At 38.1% G+C, this 16,191-nt stretch overlaps 1 protein-coding gene across 2 annotated transcripts in view; it reads left to right on the top strand.

Moving 5' to 3' along the window:
- Positions 1-16,191, top strand: part of PIK3C2G (phosphatidylinositol-4-phosphate 3-kinase catalytic subunit type 2 gamma) — a 268,609-nt gene that overhangs the window by 194,850 nt on the left and 57,568 nt on the right. For both annotated transcript variants that reach the window (XM_037033809.1, XM_037033810.1), the window contains 2 exons: positions 1,883-2,039; positions 9,146-9,255. In XM_037033809.1, coding sequence (XP_036889704.1) covers positions 1,883-2,039; positions 9,146-9,255 — 267 coding nt within the window. The remainder of the gene's footprint in view (positions 1-1,882; positions 2,040-9,145; positions 9,256-16,191) is intronic.

Below are 16,191 nucleotides of genomic sequence, written 5' to 3'. Positions count from 1 at the left end.
GGGCATGAGGAGGATGAGTAACTTGCTGAGGGTCACAGCACTAGTAACTGGTAGACTGGGCCTGACCGACATGAACCCTGACCGACAGGGCTGCAGTCTGCTCCCTCTGCCTAGAGCGTCCAGTCCCAACAGTTCACAAGCGTGTAGCCCTCTCTGCGTGCCCGGCATCTGTGCGCATTTTCTCTACTAACCTTCACGGCAGTTCGAAGAGCTGCATTTTACTTACTCATGTCAGGCGTGAGACGGCTGAGATGGGGCAGGCCCAGGGTTAGAACCCATCCTACTTCTCATATTCTCAATACTTCTGCTCCTACCTTGCCCAAAATAAAGGACTGTACAACCAAGTCAGAGCACACAGGTTGGATGAGTCCATGAAAGCCACATTGAAAAGGATTCTGAGCAAAATTTTTAAATTTGAACTTGATTCATCAGACACATTCATTAGTGTCTAGGTGCTCAATAAATTTTGCTCAATGAATGATGCTCGAATGAACAACTATAAACTTAATTGAGGATAGTGTCATATCAGCCTCTCCTCCTAACATTAAATGGTAGCATGACTCACAAAAATAAGAAAAAATAACTACAACTAGACAGAGGTCAGATATTTCTTTTCTTTAAAACACTTCACCTCCCAAGTCCAGTCAGCCACAAAGGTCTGTCTCACTATCACAAATCAGCCACAAAATGCCTGAGATACAGCTTTCTGATTTGAATATCCAGACTTCTGAAAGATCTGGCTAACTAGGGGAGATTAGCAAGATTTCTCACTGTATCACATTTTTACTGATATAGCTAAGCATAGTAACATTAAAGCACACAATTATTCTTCATCATCAAAAGAGAAAGAAAGAAGCTTCCTCAATAATCCATGACTTTTTTCAGTTACTGCTTGGACTAACCTTAGTTATATCTAGGTTACTAGGCCCAAGTTTTAAAATGTGTTATTTCAATTCATTAAATATCTTTAATTTTTAAGGCAATTTTTCATCTAAAACCGTATTCCCATCCCAAATGCTTCTAGATCTTAATCCAAATCAGCATCAAAGGTCTGTTGTGTTATTTTTCTTATTCAATAAGTGAGAATTAATCAGAGACTTTTCCAGTCTTTTTTAGTCTCTATTAGAAGTGCTAATGCTTCATCTGAGGTCCCTTCATGTCTCAAATAACATGAAAAAATGACAAAAAATAAGGGAAACAGGGTCATCTCTCTGGTCCTTTGTTTTCCTGTTTTCCAACCTTGGGGCAATAGGGGGCAGTATTGCTTATATACCAACATGGTCAGCTGATATTTCCTCCTTTTTGATAAGTATTTTTATTGGGCCTAGTGTGGGATAGCTACATCTTTTTTCCCTCTCTAAGCATATGAGAGCAAACTGATAACATCTGCTTTTTTCACAGATTGCCTTCTGAAAGAACTTGTGATTCAGCTTTTACCTGAAACTTTTTTTTCTAAAGAGTAAACCTATCTTAAAGAAAACTCACACACAAACAGGAAATCAAACACATGATCAGTTCAATTATTTCAAAATTCAGTAGTAAGTGTATTTTCTGTAAATCATCTTCATTATCAATTTGTCCTTCCATTAATTTTTAATGAGCAACATTTCCATCATATATAACTTGGGATTGAATATTTAAGACAATACAGGTTGACGTTTTCAAATCAGCTGTCTTTCCCTCCCTGTTACAGCTATTATTCAAAGTCAGCAATTAGCAAGTTTCTCCAGCTGCCCCACAATGAAGGAGGTTCATCCACTAGAGTAGAGAGAAAATAACAACAACAGCAAATTTAATGGAAATTAGTTGTTGTACCTGACTCATTTAACTCTGTACACCATTTCTTTTCCTGTTTAACATGGCTATTGTTTTTGGTTTCTAGGGACCGAGCCCCTTTTATTTTTACTTCAGAGATGGAGCACTTCATTACAGAAGGTGGGAAAAACCCACAGAATTTCCAAGATTTTGTGGAGCTTTGCTGTCGGGCTTATAATATTGTCAGAAGACACAGCCGGCTAATCTTGAACCTACTAGAAATGGTAAGTCCCTTGGGGAAATAACCCAAAAAAAAAAAAGCTTCAATTGTGTCTTTCTATGAGTAGTCTATTTTTGCTAATGGCTTGGAGTTCCCCGAAGAGATGTTCAAAATGGAAATAAATGAACAAACTGAAAGTACCATTGTATAGCTTATAAACACATTTCTTAATAAATTTGCTAATTAGTTCACAGTTTTCCCAAACATTTCTATTCAAGATAATATTGACATAATCAGAGACTATCTCTGTATATTTTGATTAATGATCAGGGACAGTAATTTAGATTATTGTATCAGTCATATTGTGCTTTAGGATTTTTTTAAGTGCTTTTAAAAAACGATCACACTTACACATTATAGCAACTCAATGATGTAGATAGACCAGACAAGGATTTTTCCTGGCTCCCCTCCCACTCTCTGCCTTTGATCACTTGCTAGTTCCAGATTAGCAACAGAGTCAAAAATGTGAGGCGACTTGCATGCAAGTCAACCAGAGAATGCTACACTTAGTAGTATGTATGCATTTGGTCTACTGAGTCATGGTCCTATGTGCTTTCTGCTGCCCAACATGGGAAAATTCAATGTTTCATTCCACTGTCCAATGCAAAGAGATGAGGATCAGATATGCAGGGAGAAGAACGTAGAGATTCATTTGGTCACATACATACACACTAGTTATTGCAGCAAACTGTGGGAGAGAAATACAGCTTTGCTAGATCACTATGCTATCTCGAGTGAATATGACCATCAACAATAACTGAGAAGCTTCAGCTGACAATAATTCTACCAGATTCTGTTAAGCGCACAAACTTGGTGGCCAGGCTTTCCTGGGTTTGAATCCTAATTTGACTTTCCACTGGCTACATTGCTCCAGTAAGACTCTATTTCCTCATCTATTAAATGAAGATAATAGCATCTACCTTAAATAGGTAGAATCGGTAAATGCATAACCTAATCTTGAACGCTCTGTGTGAGCACTATGCTCAGATCTTTATGTATGTTAATTGCTTTACATTTCATAATAACCCTAAAAAACAATTAATATTTAAAAACTTAGCACAATACCTACTAAATGGCAGGATTCAGTTAATTTATTATACTAGTTCCTTGTTAATCTACAAAAATACTGCCCAATATAGTATCCCCTACTCACATGTGGTTATTTAAATTTAAATTAACATTGAATAAAACTTTAAATTCAGCTCCCTAGGCTCATTAACCACATTTCAAGTGCTCAATAGCGCTTCATACATGTGGCTAGCAGTACCATATTGGACAGCACAGCTATAAAATATATCATCATTGCAAAAAAATTTTATTAGTCAGTACTGAATAAATGTTGACCTTATTTCAATAAAGGTTTGATTTGGATCATTGTTCTAACTTAAAACAACAAATGTACCTTACTTCTCTTTTTTCTGCCTTGAAAAAATGGGAATTTCTAAAAATACTATGAACATGTAACCCTTCATATACAAAGGTGTATTCATGTGTAAATTGGATATAGAAGGTTCTGTCCATCTTCAGAATCAAGTTGGCTTCCCAATAATTGCCGGTGGCTCATATTGGTAGATTTGTGTTTTATCTCTCAATCTCAGAATTCTATTAGGCCATATTGCAATTATGACATGCCTTATGGTTCATAATCTGTGTTCATAGCACAGAGGAAACTCTACAAGGACTGAGTCTGTGACCTTGACTCCATTTACATAATAAATATTCAGATACTATCAACTCTAATATTTACTTGCAATATAGCAAACTCTAACTCGTGAATCCCTGAGCTCTTGAGAACTTGCTATATACCAGAAATTGCTGAAGATACATTAATGTATGAGATCCAGTCAGTCTTAAAACTTTCAATTTAATAAGGCAGGTAAAGTTCATGTACATAAGTAACTAAGGTATACCACATTTCTAAATGTCTATAATGTTGTAAATAGCTACATATGAGAGTAAGTACCATACTAAGTATGACTTGAGCCAGACATTTGAAAAATAAACCTAAAGCAGAAAAGCACAAATATAGTTTATGCTCTTTCTCAGGAGGCACTAAAATTGTGCTGAACAATAGTAAGTGAGCATGTTGATGTGAAAGGAAGGCTTTTTGAAAAAATAGATTCAGAACATTATTGATTAACTTTATTATTTTATTTAGTCAATTTTTCTACCTACCTATAAAGAAAACTGCTAGTGTGAGTCATAATAATCATTAAATTATAGAGTTAATATAACTTTATTTCATTTAAAACATCGACCTATGATATATTTTCAATTTTTTATTGTTATTCTATTACAGTTGCCCCAGTTTTTTCCCCTTTGCCTTTCTTCACCCAGCCCTCACTCCCACAGTCAATCCCCACACCATTGTCTGTGTCCATGGGTCAGTCACACATGTTCTTTGACTAACCCCTTCCCTTCCTTTCCACCGTTGTCCCCCTCTCTCCTCTCTTCTGTTTGCTATCAGTCTGTTCCAGGTTTCTATGCCTCTGGTTCTATTTTGCTCATTTGTTTATTTTAAAGATTCTTGTAATATAATAGTAAAATCAGATAGTGAATGTTCCCGATATGTTACATATCTAAAAAGACTCCTTATGTTTTAATTATTGAAGTCTTGATTTTTAGGCTAAGGAATGTTTACCAGTGAAGAATACTAATTCAGATTAAGCATATAGTCTAAGGTTTAGACTGTTACAGAAATCGAAACAGATCAGAGGCAATGTGGACCAATTAGACCAATGAACAAATATATGTGTGTGTCTGTGTGTGTAAAAGAGTAGTGTGTTATTCCCTCTGTTTCTGGTCATTTACCTCTTGATTTTCTTCTTCTCAGTATTCACATGGCATTCTGTAGATAATCAAAGCATCAGTAAAGGTTTCAGGACCACTCTTTCTGTACTACAGCTTCTTAAAATAAAAACCAAGTTTAAACTTTTCAAAGATTATTTTCTATCTATGTGGGTAAACTGCATTTCCCTCAATTCTCTCTCAAATTGACTCTTGCTGTATAAAATTCTTTAAAAAAGAACTCCGTGTACTGCACCATGACCCAATCACAACATAAGAAATACTTGATATGAGTCATAAATTCTATCTTCCAAGAATGGTCAGTGACCAGGAGCTATACGGGTTTGGTACGTCTACCATAGAGTTAACAGCTCATCCTCAGTAGAGAAGCATGTTTCCAGATATCCACAGTCCTTTTTATTTACTCCTGGAAAAAGCCGGGGAAAATAATCCATGAAATTCCCATCCTGCTTGAAAGCACAACATCTGCAGAAGACTCAAGAGTGTTGCTGGCTGAATTCACTAACATAAAAGCCTGTATTTCATCAGCTTTTCTCTCATTAAAAAATCAATATCAGCTATTATGGAAGGTTCCCAAAGAACATAGGGACCATTCACCCAGTTGAAAATGTTTTTCACACCCATTATTATACCATATATTTCCCAGCAGAAACCTTTCTGACTTCTCTCTGTGGTGGTGAAGACTGTCTGCTTCCTGAAGCACAGCTATCAAAATAGATGTGGATTTAGTAGGAGGATAGAAGTAGAAGAAATTATAATGTTCCTGTCCTTTAAAAAGAACTTATTTGTTCATTACTCGTACTAGCCACTTTTTCCTTCTTCCCTTTCCTATAGTTGCAATTAAAGTTATTACCCATGAAAGCTAAGTGAGGAGACACTTGAACTACATCTCTGTGGGCTAAATGGACCCAGGCTGAGACAATCATTACTCTCATGTGCAGATTCACAGCACTCAAATCCTTCTCTCTAAGGAATGGAGCACATCAACAAGGTCAAGGTCAGCATTTGCTACCTGTCATCAGCCATGTGCTAGGGAGATAGCTGGGGTTCTTCTGATTTGAAGCTGGCTGCACTTAACACCCATGTAGTGTGTGCATGTGTGTGTGTGTGCATGCATGTTGGCAGAGGAAGGGGTAAGTGCAATATCTACTTCCCAAGGAAATGTTTGACAGAGTCCTAAGCAAACACATGTGAATTTGGGTTACCCATAAAAACTAGAAAGCAATTCATATCTAAAGAAAAATTACTGCAAATGAATAACCACAGTGTGACAGAGGGGAAAAATGCCTCAACAAGTGCACAGATGTTTCTAGAACTCTAAGTACACAACTGATCAGGTAAAGCCTAATCTAGACTCTTGTTGCTTTTCAGACCATATGTCCCTGTGGTTGATTTTAAGTTTAGTAGTCAAATGTTGGACTTGCTACTTGTAGATTTCCAATGCCTAATAGTGTTAGGTATTGTTCATGCACTCATCCATCCATTCATTTATTTATGCATTTATTATTTCATAGACATTCTGTAAATTCTATTACTTACAAGGCACCATGCTAGACAATATAGAAAATTCAACATTGAATAAAAACCCAGTTAATGTTCTCAAAGAACTTAAAATCTAATCTGCACACATATACATAAACAAAATATAGTAAGATTTAGGCAGCAATACATACTGTGGAAGAGGTAGGGCCAAGATATTATTGGAGAATAAAGAAAGCAATAACTGTATTTATCAAGAGGATATGTGGTGTTTCAAGGAGGAGTTGGAGAACTAGAAAAAACTTTTTTAAGTTATCTAAGTAAATGAAGATGAGGAACTGGCCTAGGGCAATAATTTCAATGGAAAGGGGAATGAATACAAGAGACTATTGAGGTAGCTTTTATAGAATTAAGTGATTGACCCTGGGAATTGGGAAGAAGAAGGAATAAAATAAAATATGAATTTCTAGTTAGTTGGACAGTGGTGGAAGTGAAAACAAGATAAAACAGGAAAGAGGAGGAACATTTGCCAGAGAATTCGCTCAAATTTAGATATCATGAATTTGAGTTGCTAGATCACCCTTGAGGAGAGGCTGTTGACAACTTCCCAGGACTGCCTGATCCATTTCGATGGCTTCAGTCACTGTCTGCATGCTACGGACATACAGCTATAGGGTTTAGGCCTCACCCAGCCCTCCAAATATACCTAATCAACCTCCCAGTTTTCTCAATTCTACTTATATTTAAAATTCAGTAACTTATCTTCATTCCTAAATAGTCTCTTAATCCAGTCTCTTATTTGGTCTCACATAAATGTAAATTTTAAAAATAACAACAATGAGCCCTGGCCCAGTGTTTCCATTGTTTGGATCCTCATCCTATACACCATAAGCCTGTGGGTTCAGTTCCCAGTTCAGGACACATACCCAGGTTGCAGGTTCAATCCCTGGTTGTGGCATGTACAGGACGCAACCAGCTGATGTTTTTCTTTTTTACATTAATGTCTCTCTCTCTCTGTCTGTCTGTATCCCTCCCTCTCTCTCTAAGGTCAATGAGCATATCCTCAAATGAGGATTAAAAAAATAAAATAACAACGATGATCTCTCCAAAATGCAATGCAATTATTTTATTGCCCATTTAAAAACACTAAAAGAGTTCTCTTGCCTTTAAGATCAAGTACAAAATCTTTTATATTGCTAAAACATCCTACCCTACTTGCCTTTTTAGCCCAATCTCTTGTCGCTCACCTACAGGAGACCCTATGTTCCAGAAAGCTATCCTGGATTTCTTTCTGTGAAAAAATGGAAAATGTCTTGCTCTCCCCTGTACATCTCTATGGGCTCTTCCCTCAACCTGCGTAGGAACAAGAGGAAAAGAAAAAAAGTTTCAAATTCATTTCTCTCCTCACTTGAACTTCATCAAGTCAATCACAACTTTGCCCATCTGCCATCACCATATTCTCAGTCTGTCCTCTATTTTTAGGATCAGCAGCGTTGTTCTTGACTTTCCACAACTGTAAAAGTGCCTCGATTCCAGAGCAGAAAATAAGTTATTACCTTAGTCACAGAGGTACTGATGACATCATTCCTCTTCTTTTCTTTTTTTTTTTTTTTGCAAAGTTCACATTTATGTCAAAGAGATCTATTTTTTTTTTCCTGGAAGAGTTTAGCCCATAACTGCAGAGGGTATTATCCCTTCAGCCTACACTATTATATAAACAAAGTGCTTTTCTAAAGGTTGGCAGAAAAGTGCCTGAGCCTTTGTACAATTATACCTTTAATTATTCCATTGCTTTAATAACCTTTAATAAATACAATCACCGCTTAACTAGAGAAAATTATGTTCTGATAGTATGAGTCATAGAGTGATGGAAGAACATGAGGCAAGAACCAGAGGGATAAGTTTTATGCTCTATGTGCTCACACACCCTTTGACCTGGATAATTCAATTACAGTTTGGGGGAAGTTAAATTTTTCTTCTTTAAAATGAGCACTGCGGTATATTTTTTGTAACAGTGTATAAAGTACAAAGCTATTTTTTTATTCATTAGCTATTGATTCTCTCAGAACAGGTTGGGTGTATTTATATCTACTTTAAAAATAAGAAGAAAAAATACAATTAAAAGATTAAAAAAATAAAAATAAGGGAAGATAAATGGGGTATAAATGGTAATGGAAGGAGGCAGAATTGCATATCTGAAACATGCAATTTTATTAACCAATGTCACCATAATAAATTTAATGTTAAAAACGTATAAGAAAGAGAGAAAGAAAGAAAGAAAGAAAGAAAGAAAGAAAGAAAGAAAGAAAAGAAAGAAAGAAGGAAAGAAAGAAAGATAAAAAAAGAAAGAAAGAAAGAAACTGAGAAAATGGAGGTTCAAAGAGGCTAAAAGACTTTCTCAAGATCATTCAGATTTTAATGTTGGATCCAGATTTTCTGACATTAGACACATTATTTCTGCTGTCCCATGCTGAATATGCCTCTTATACAAGGAGACAATATAGGGATAAATAATACTCTCATGCTTACTTCAACAGTTTATGATAAAGTTAAATTATTATTCTGTAAATTCACTGACAACTTCATTGGTTTTTAATTTCATTATTACTCATGTTGCCTCTACTGATAAATATGGCAGGTTAAAAAACCATGAACATAGTTTTCACGTTTACAACTGGAAAGGCATTGCTATGTAACTTCGTTGCTGTGCATTTGTAGAATTAACCAAGTAAGTTTAACCAAACTTAACCAACTAAGATTTCATTTACATTTATTCTGAGGGGTGTTTGTTTGTTTGTTTCTTTATATGTTTCGTTTGCCCAGATGCTACATGCGGGGCTACCAGAGCTAAGTGGAATCCAAGACCTGAAATATGTGTACAATAACCTTCGTCCGCAAGACACAGACCTGGAAGCAACAAGTCATTTTACCAGGTAGAGCTGGCCGTGAACGTGTGAGTGTGTATTCCTGCGTGTGTGCACACATGCTTCATATCTGAGATGATTTTGGTGTGAACAGTCGTTGGAATGAAACTATCATTCCAACATTTGCGTCCGCATTCCCAAGGGGTGGAAAACGGCAATGGGGACGCCGGTGCTTCCATCGCACACCGGTGTTCGGTAACAAGACTCTGCATCCAACACGTTGCTCAATAACAGGTCACTGAAAAGAGCAAGGGCTGACGAAAATAAATTGGTTGTTCTACTTGAACTATGTCCAGAAGAACCATTTGGAAAAAGAGATTTATGATGAGATATAAACTCATGACTTTCATCTCTGAGACAATACCGTGCTGTGTCATTGCTGGGACAGAACAATTATAGTGCCACAATTTACAAATAGTTCCTCCTATTACTATAAAAAGGAAAAAATATATATACTTCGGAAAAGAAAAAGCTCTTTGGGGCCCTGACCAAAGGAAAAATGTAAATGTGCTTTGTTCATCAGCCTGAGTCCTATCCCCCAGCACCCCCAGTTTCATCCCACCCACCCCCAGCTGTAAAGAGCGGAATCTTAGATATGGGTGAGCTGGCCTGGGTTGACTCATCTCCCATCTTCATTCAAGAGAACTTGAACTAATACTGGAAGTAGATCCGAAGCCAACCACCTCCTGGCAGTGAGCTAGCATATAGCCCTCCACATACTTTCTGCCAGGCTAATTTTCCAGCTTTCCGGTGTTATGTAGTATGCTCTTTTAATTAAACTTCTTTTGAGAAATTCATAGTAAAGAACTTGTTCTCCACTGCAAACTTAAAAGGCATCTAGTCATCTAATTAGGGCAGGTTGTTTTTCTGTTCAATTATTGTCTTTGGCCATTTCCTACCCCTAACTTTTGAGGACCTTATAATTTAGTTGCCTTTATGAATGTTTATCCACCACCACTTTATTATTGTGGATCATCTTCTGAGTAGATCACTTTTTCAGCCTACATTCATTCCTGCTTCATGTATTTAACTTGCATCCCTAGCCTCATCAGAAATGTTCCCAAAGAATCTAAAATTAATGAACTAGACGGGGGAGTCTGATCCAACTTCCATCCTAGTCAACCCTTGATGTTCTGGACACCTACAACCTTATCCACAAAACCTTCTCAAGTTATTCTAGTACTGACTGGTCTTTCCCTCTATAATTCAACAAAACATGTACTTTTCACACTATACTTACTTTACTACTGAATTTTTTACTATCTGTATATCACCTTAATTAATATCTTTGTTGATTACATCAATTTCTCTCAAGTAAAGCAGGAGAGAGAGTCCCACCTCTAAAAATATCCGAACATAAAACAAACTCCATTTCTCCTAAACTATATTAAAGAGTTTAGCAGAAAATACAATTTAAACATTGAACATTCAGTATATAAAAGGCATATAAGAGGGCTAATATTTAGCACAAAACTTCTTGTGCACTAGCCCCTGCTCTCAGTGCTTTCCGTATGTTAACTTATTTAATCATCGCAACAAGTCTGGGAGGTAACATCATCTTTATCTACATTTTTAGATTAGAAAAATCGAGACCCCAGAGAAGTTAAAGGATTGCCAAAGGACACAGTTTACAAGAGAGTCACGATTTGGGGTGGGGGGGGCGGGTAGTCGGGGAGAGGCTGTTGGAGGGTCATGTTTCAGAGCACAGGGTCTTGCAGGCTCCAGGAGACCAGCTGCTGCACACTTCAGACCAGTTTCCTCGAGGTTCTTGGAACCCACGTTGGCTGCAGTGTCACCGAAGCAGATCCCACACCCTTCCTCGGGCATCAGTCTTGTCTTCCCAAATATCCCACGTCTTGCTGGAAGACAGAAGTCCCTCCCTGGAATTCCTCTCTCTGCGCAGCACCGGCTGTCCCTGGGGTGCTTGACTCAGGCTCTGTATAATTGCTTCCCAAAGTGCCCCCATGGGACGCTTTGACTAGTGTCACCTAAAGCAGTCACCTTCCTTCTTTTTCTGCTTTGGCCCATTACCAGATGTCTTGAAACTCTTTATAATTTTTCCCTTTTTTTCTCAGAGAAATCTCCCCGGAGACTCACTCTCCCTTCGACTTCCAAGAGCCTATCATGGTACTGTGTTTTATCTTAAAGTCTCAATTGTGTGCCTTTGTTTTTAGATACAATTTAATTTGCTTTGAGCGTGTCTTCTCAGCTTTTCTCTGAGTTCCCTGGTATGTGCAGATCAGGTGTTAAGAACATTTTCTAGGGCACATCCCGTCCAGTACCGTGAGGGACTTGCTATGGAAATCCAAGAAAGCTCAAGTGACTGTGACCGTGATGTTTTACCCTTAAAATAAAGTTACTTAAAATCTCTTTCTTATTTAGATATTTTAAAATTTAATCAAATTATACAATATTATACAATATTATACAATATTTCTTTTTCAATAGTTAAACAATGGAAAAATACTTAAATAATGGGTAGAGTACATTTATAGCTATATCTCCATTAATTAAAAACAATAATGGGAGCTTTAAATGACAAGATTTAAATAAATGTTAAAAATGATGTATACGTGTTTACTTTTCTGTGTAAATAATATTATCTTAAGCTGCCTTCTCTGACATCACATGCATTTCTAAAGTCCAGGAGAAACTTGAAGTGTAAACATCAGTGCATATAATTTACCAAAAAAGTAACCAAGTTCTGTAATGGATCCAGCCCTGGTCTTCATGCTTCAAGCAACGTCTTTAAGTCTACCTGCATATGGGGTCCCCTGTATATTTAAACTCCTTGTCCTCTCTGTTCTGATAGGTTAAAAGTGTTTTATGCCACTGTTTATCCTGATGTCACTGCTAAGACACAGATAAAAACAAGACAAGAAAATCCAGTCCCCCCTTCCCCCCCTACCACTAGGCTGGCAGATTTGGGTCCTGAATGGAGACTAAGTCATCTGAGACACGGCATGTGTTGCCGCCTGAAATGCCTTAGTCCTGACTGCAGTATTTGCATTAAGAGGTGCCATTCTTGACCCTGTTTGAGACTTGAAAGAAAGAAATGGATTTTCTTGCCTCTCCAAGGGACTACTCTGCTTATGAATAATACAGGGTCCTCCCTGACTCCTAGCGATTCACATTCTGAGTTAAAAGCTGGCAATAAGAGTTTCAAAGGGTATTGTACCCCATGTGGCATTGAAAACTGTATGACAATTAATGCCATTTACAAAAAATGAATATAAAATCATTTTGCTGGCCACAAAGGTTTTCCACGTAATTGCCAACTGTCCCCTCTGCTTCCCGTAATTTTTTCTACTCCCCTTTCAGCGGCGTGCTGGTGAATGCAACCGAGAAAATATCATGACTCAGTCCCTGCAAATGGATACTACTCTCATGTAATGTCTCTGCTGGGCCCACTGCAAGGCACCAAAGGCAGCCATCCATTAAAATGCTGTCCAAACGGGTTATTTCAGAATTTTCAATCTCTTTCAAACCTCGGGTTAGCTGTCCTTAGAAACAGATAACCTATTTCACAGCTCGGGCAGGATCATTAAGCATAAGCTTCCCTGCCTAACCCCCCCCTCCCACATACAGATTATGCTTTTCACTTCATCCATTTCCTGCTCCAAAAATGTGAGAGGAAATATTTCATGGTTTCCCCGTATTTCATTTGGTCTGCCACACAGGTTTTTGGTTCAGTAAGTATAAGAACTCTTGTTCTTCCGTTGAAATTGAAAGTAATTTGAAGCAAAACAAAACTCCAAACCTCAAAAACAAATAGCTTGCATTAGTGAGGTGTTTTGGTAGCAAGAACCAGAGAGTCTATGATATCCTTGGGAAAAGGGATATACACAGACTCAAACTGCAGCCTAACAAACCCCAGAAGCCAGTAGGATCTGGCTAGTTTCTAATGCGAAACAAGATCTTCTACTCTGCTCATTTCTCTGTCATATTCTACTTCTGTTTGTTCACTGGCCAGTATTCTCTAGTATAAACACAGGAGAGGGGCGATCCTTTGACTTAACAAGTTGCCTTTGGCCGTATGGGCCAGGGTCCTCAAACAAAGGTATTGTTGATTCTCTGCCCTGTCTATACTCCTACCACGGGCCATCCCTTCACAGAGAACAAACTAGAGCTTCTCTGAACATTGAGCTTCAGAGAGAATAGTCTTAGTTCTAAGGGGCCACTGGGCAGAGCAGGCACAGTGACTATCCCAACAGGAACAACGGTGAAGCCATTGGAAATGTCCATGACACCCAGAGAGAGTGTTCCCAGGCTCCACCTCACAGCCAAAGGAGCCAGAGCCCCTGTGCCGCCCAGGGTGCACAGACACAGCGCCAGAAAACCCCAGTGTTCCTCTTTCCTCCTTATTTATCTCTCGCGGTTACATAAGACAAGACTCTTTGTGCCCACTGTCGTGAAACACAGAGCAATGACTTTCTACCTGGTTTCATTCCAAGACTGAGAGGCTGGGACAGGGATACAGATCCCTGGGTTCTTTAATCATTAAATTTTCTTGATGCTTTTTTAGTTTTTCGTAAATTGTCATCTCATTAATTATTGTATTTCCACAAATGAAAGTCAAAATTTTCCTCTGCCTTAATCATTGATATCTGCTTAAATAAATGCCCCCCCCAAAAAAAAGAAAAAGAAAAACCAGAATCTAGAGGATTTAAAGGTGTCCAACTTTCCTAAATTAGCAAAGCAGCTGCAAAAGAAAGTGTAAAGTGAAATTTTTCCTTTCATTGTGAGTCTCCATTTTTAAAGTTTAATTATAAGAATTGATCTGAATTAAATTGGCTCTATAAGGTAAATTTTTTTAAAGATTTTATTTATATTTATTTTAGAGAGATGGGGAAGGAAGGGAGAAAAGGAATGAAACACCAATGTATGGTTGCCTCTGGCACACCCCCTACTGGGGATGTGGCCCACAACTCAGGCATCTGCCCTGACTGGGAATCAAACCAGTGATGCTTTGGTTCACAGGCCTGCACTCAATCCACTGAGCCATACCAGCCAGGGCCTATAAGGTACATTTTTTAAGTGCAGGTACAACAGCTTTTAGAACACTGTGCCTCCTCAATTTGGTGGCTGAGCACCCTCAGCACGATGTTTGAGAGCTCAGTGGCTGTTTGACATTTTGGAAATAAGGAAATCTCTATTGTTGAATTAGGCTCAATTTGCCTACATATCAAGTCAGGATACACCTTAGATGAAAAAAAAAAGATTCTTTAAACTCTTTGGGAGTCTATCAGTCTAAAGGTTAAAGGCACTTGAAAGGTTTAATATACACACCGAGAGCACCAGAAATGGTTAGTGTAAAAAGCTGGACGGTCCAGATGGCACCTGCACAACAGCCGTTAGGTCCCAGCAGCTGCGCGCACCAGCCGGTCCTCCCGGGGTGCCTGGCCCGGCTCATCACCTGGCATTGCCGTGTTCCAGGGATGTAACAACAACAGGACTGAAATTATCTACGATTTCTAAATGTATTTTCGTATGTTAAAGATTTTATTAACTTAATCATAACACCATTTATCACCATTTGTTTTTCTATTACTGCATGTTAAGATTTCTTGCCTTGCAGACAATTTTATTTTAATATCATCACTAAAACAAGCTGTCTTTGGGAAGGGAGGATAGTAACCTGGGATATTGTGTTAACTGGCACATTGCCAATACATAACAAGGCCAGTCCATCCACCTACCCTTAGTTCCTTTATTCCATTTGCTTTGATTTGGCCAATTTTTGTAAAGAGCTGTCATAAGAAATTGATAAGAATTACTCATCCATAGTCAAGGCCCTGGAACCTGGAACACTCTGGTTTGTAAGCGGAGTTAGGTGCCCGCCCTGAGGTTTGCAGAAGACTTGCTGAGTTGGAGATGAATTCTAAAGATTTGAAACTTAGACTGGGAAAACAGCAAAGCTTGTTTTGTTTGTAAAGCTAAGTCCTAAGCTACGAAGCAGGAGAAGAGAAAAAGAAAGAAAAGAAACCCTAAAGTGCCTCTTCTTAATCTTTATCAAATATCTCTTTTGTAGGATTTCAAGAGAGTTTACCTCATTTCAGTTTTCACAGAACCATAATTTACACATTTGTTCTCTCTTGTGATCTCTACATGTAGTTTGCTACCTTTGGGGCTCTTACACACTTATTTCGTTACTTCACTGGTAGTAATATTTCTGAGATAATATTTGTGTAGTATGAACGTGATAAACCTAAGTTGGAATTTTTGATTACTACTTTCTGGATGAGGTCCCCTTTGGTACCATTTCACCTATCTTGGTCTTTCTTATCTATTGCTAAAATAATTACACTGCTTTCCTCTAAGGAGGAAGAGATTAACATAAGGTATTGTGCAGGGCCTGCCAAAAGATGTACATTCCCTCAGGGCAGAAACCTGATTTCTCTCCTTCTCATCTAGTCCCAGCACAGAGAATAGTGCCTAGCAGGGAGTTGGAAGCATTTATCAAGATGGCCTTGAGGTTTCCCCTAGGAAATTTAAGAACTGCAACCTTCCAGCTGCTGCTTGGGACCTGTAATATAAGGATACTCAAAGCGTAATCTTGCCGATGCTGCAATTAAACAAAATAACCCAGAAAGCTGCTACTGTTAACAAAAAAATCCTCACAGAGGCCTAAAATTCACTGCTCTTGGGACACCACGTTGAGTCGTGTATAATAGCACTCTTTGATTTGACTTACTAATCTGCCACCCAAGAGATAGGAGATGGAAGTCACTTTAGGTAAAAGTCTGTCCTAAAACTACATAGGTTTATTGTAAAAGCTTAACCTTCTTCTCCAGTCTTCTTACATCTTAACTGTTGGGTAATGTGTGAAGAAGGTATAAACATAGTTGATATTTTGTGAGGGTGAGTATATCAGAACTTAGGTTTGTGGTTCCTAGGCCTATCTTCATAAGAAATGAGTACATGTTGTCATCAAGAGCTTTCCAC

The sequence above is a fragment of the Sturnira hondurensis genome, unplaced genomic scaffold (assembly GCF_014824575.4).
Source record: "Sturnira hondurensis isolate 20B ecotype Veracruz unplaced genomic scaffold, ASM1482457v3 Scaffold0021795, whole genome shotgun sequence".
In the NCBI taxonomy this organism is placed as follows: domain Eukaryota; kingdom Metazoa; phylum Chordata; class Mammalia; order Chiroptera; family Phyllostomidae; genus Sturnira; species Sturnira hondurensis.
Note: the sequence above shows the minus strand (reverse complement) of the source record. Positions and strands in the feature narration are given on the sequence as shown.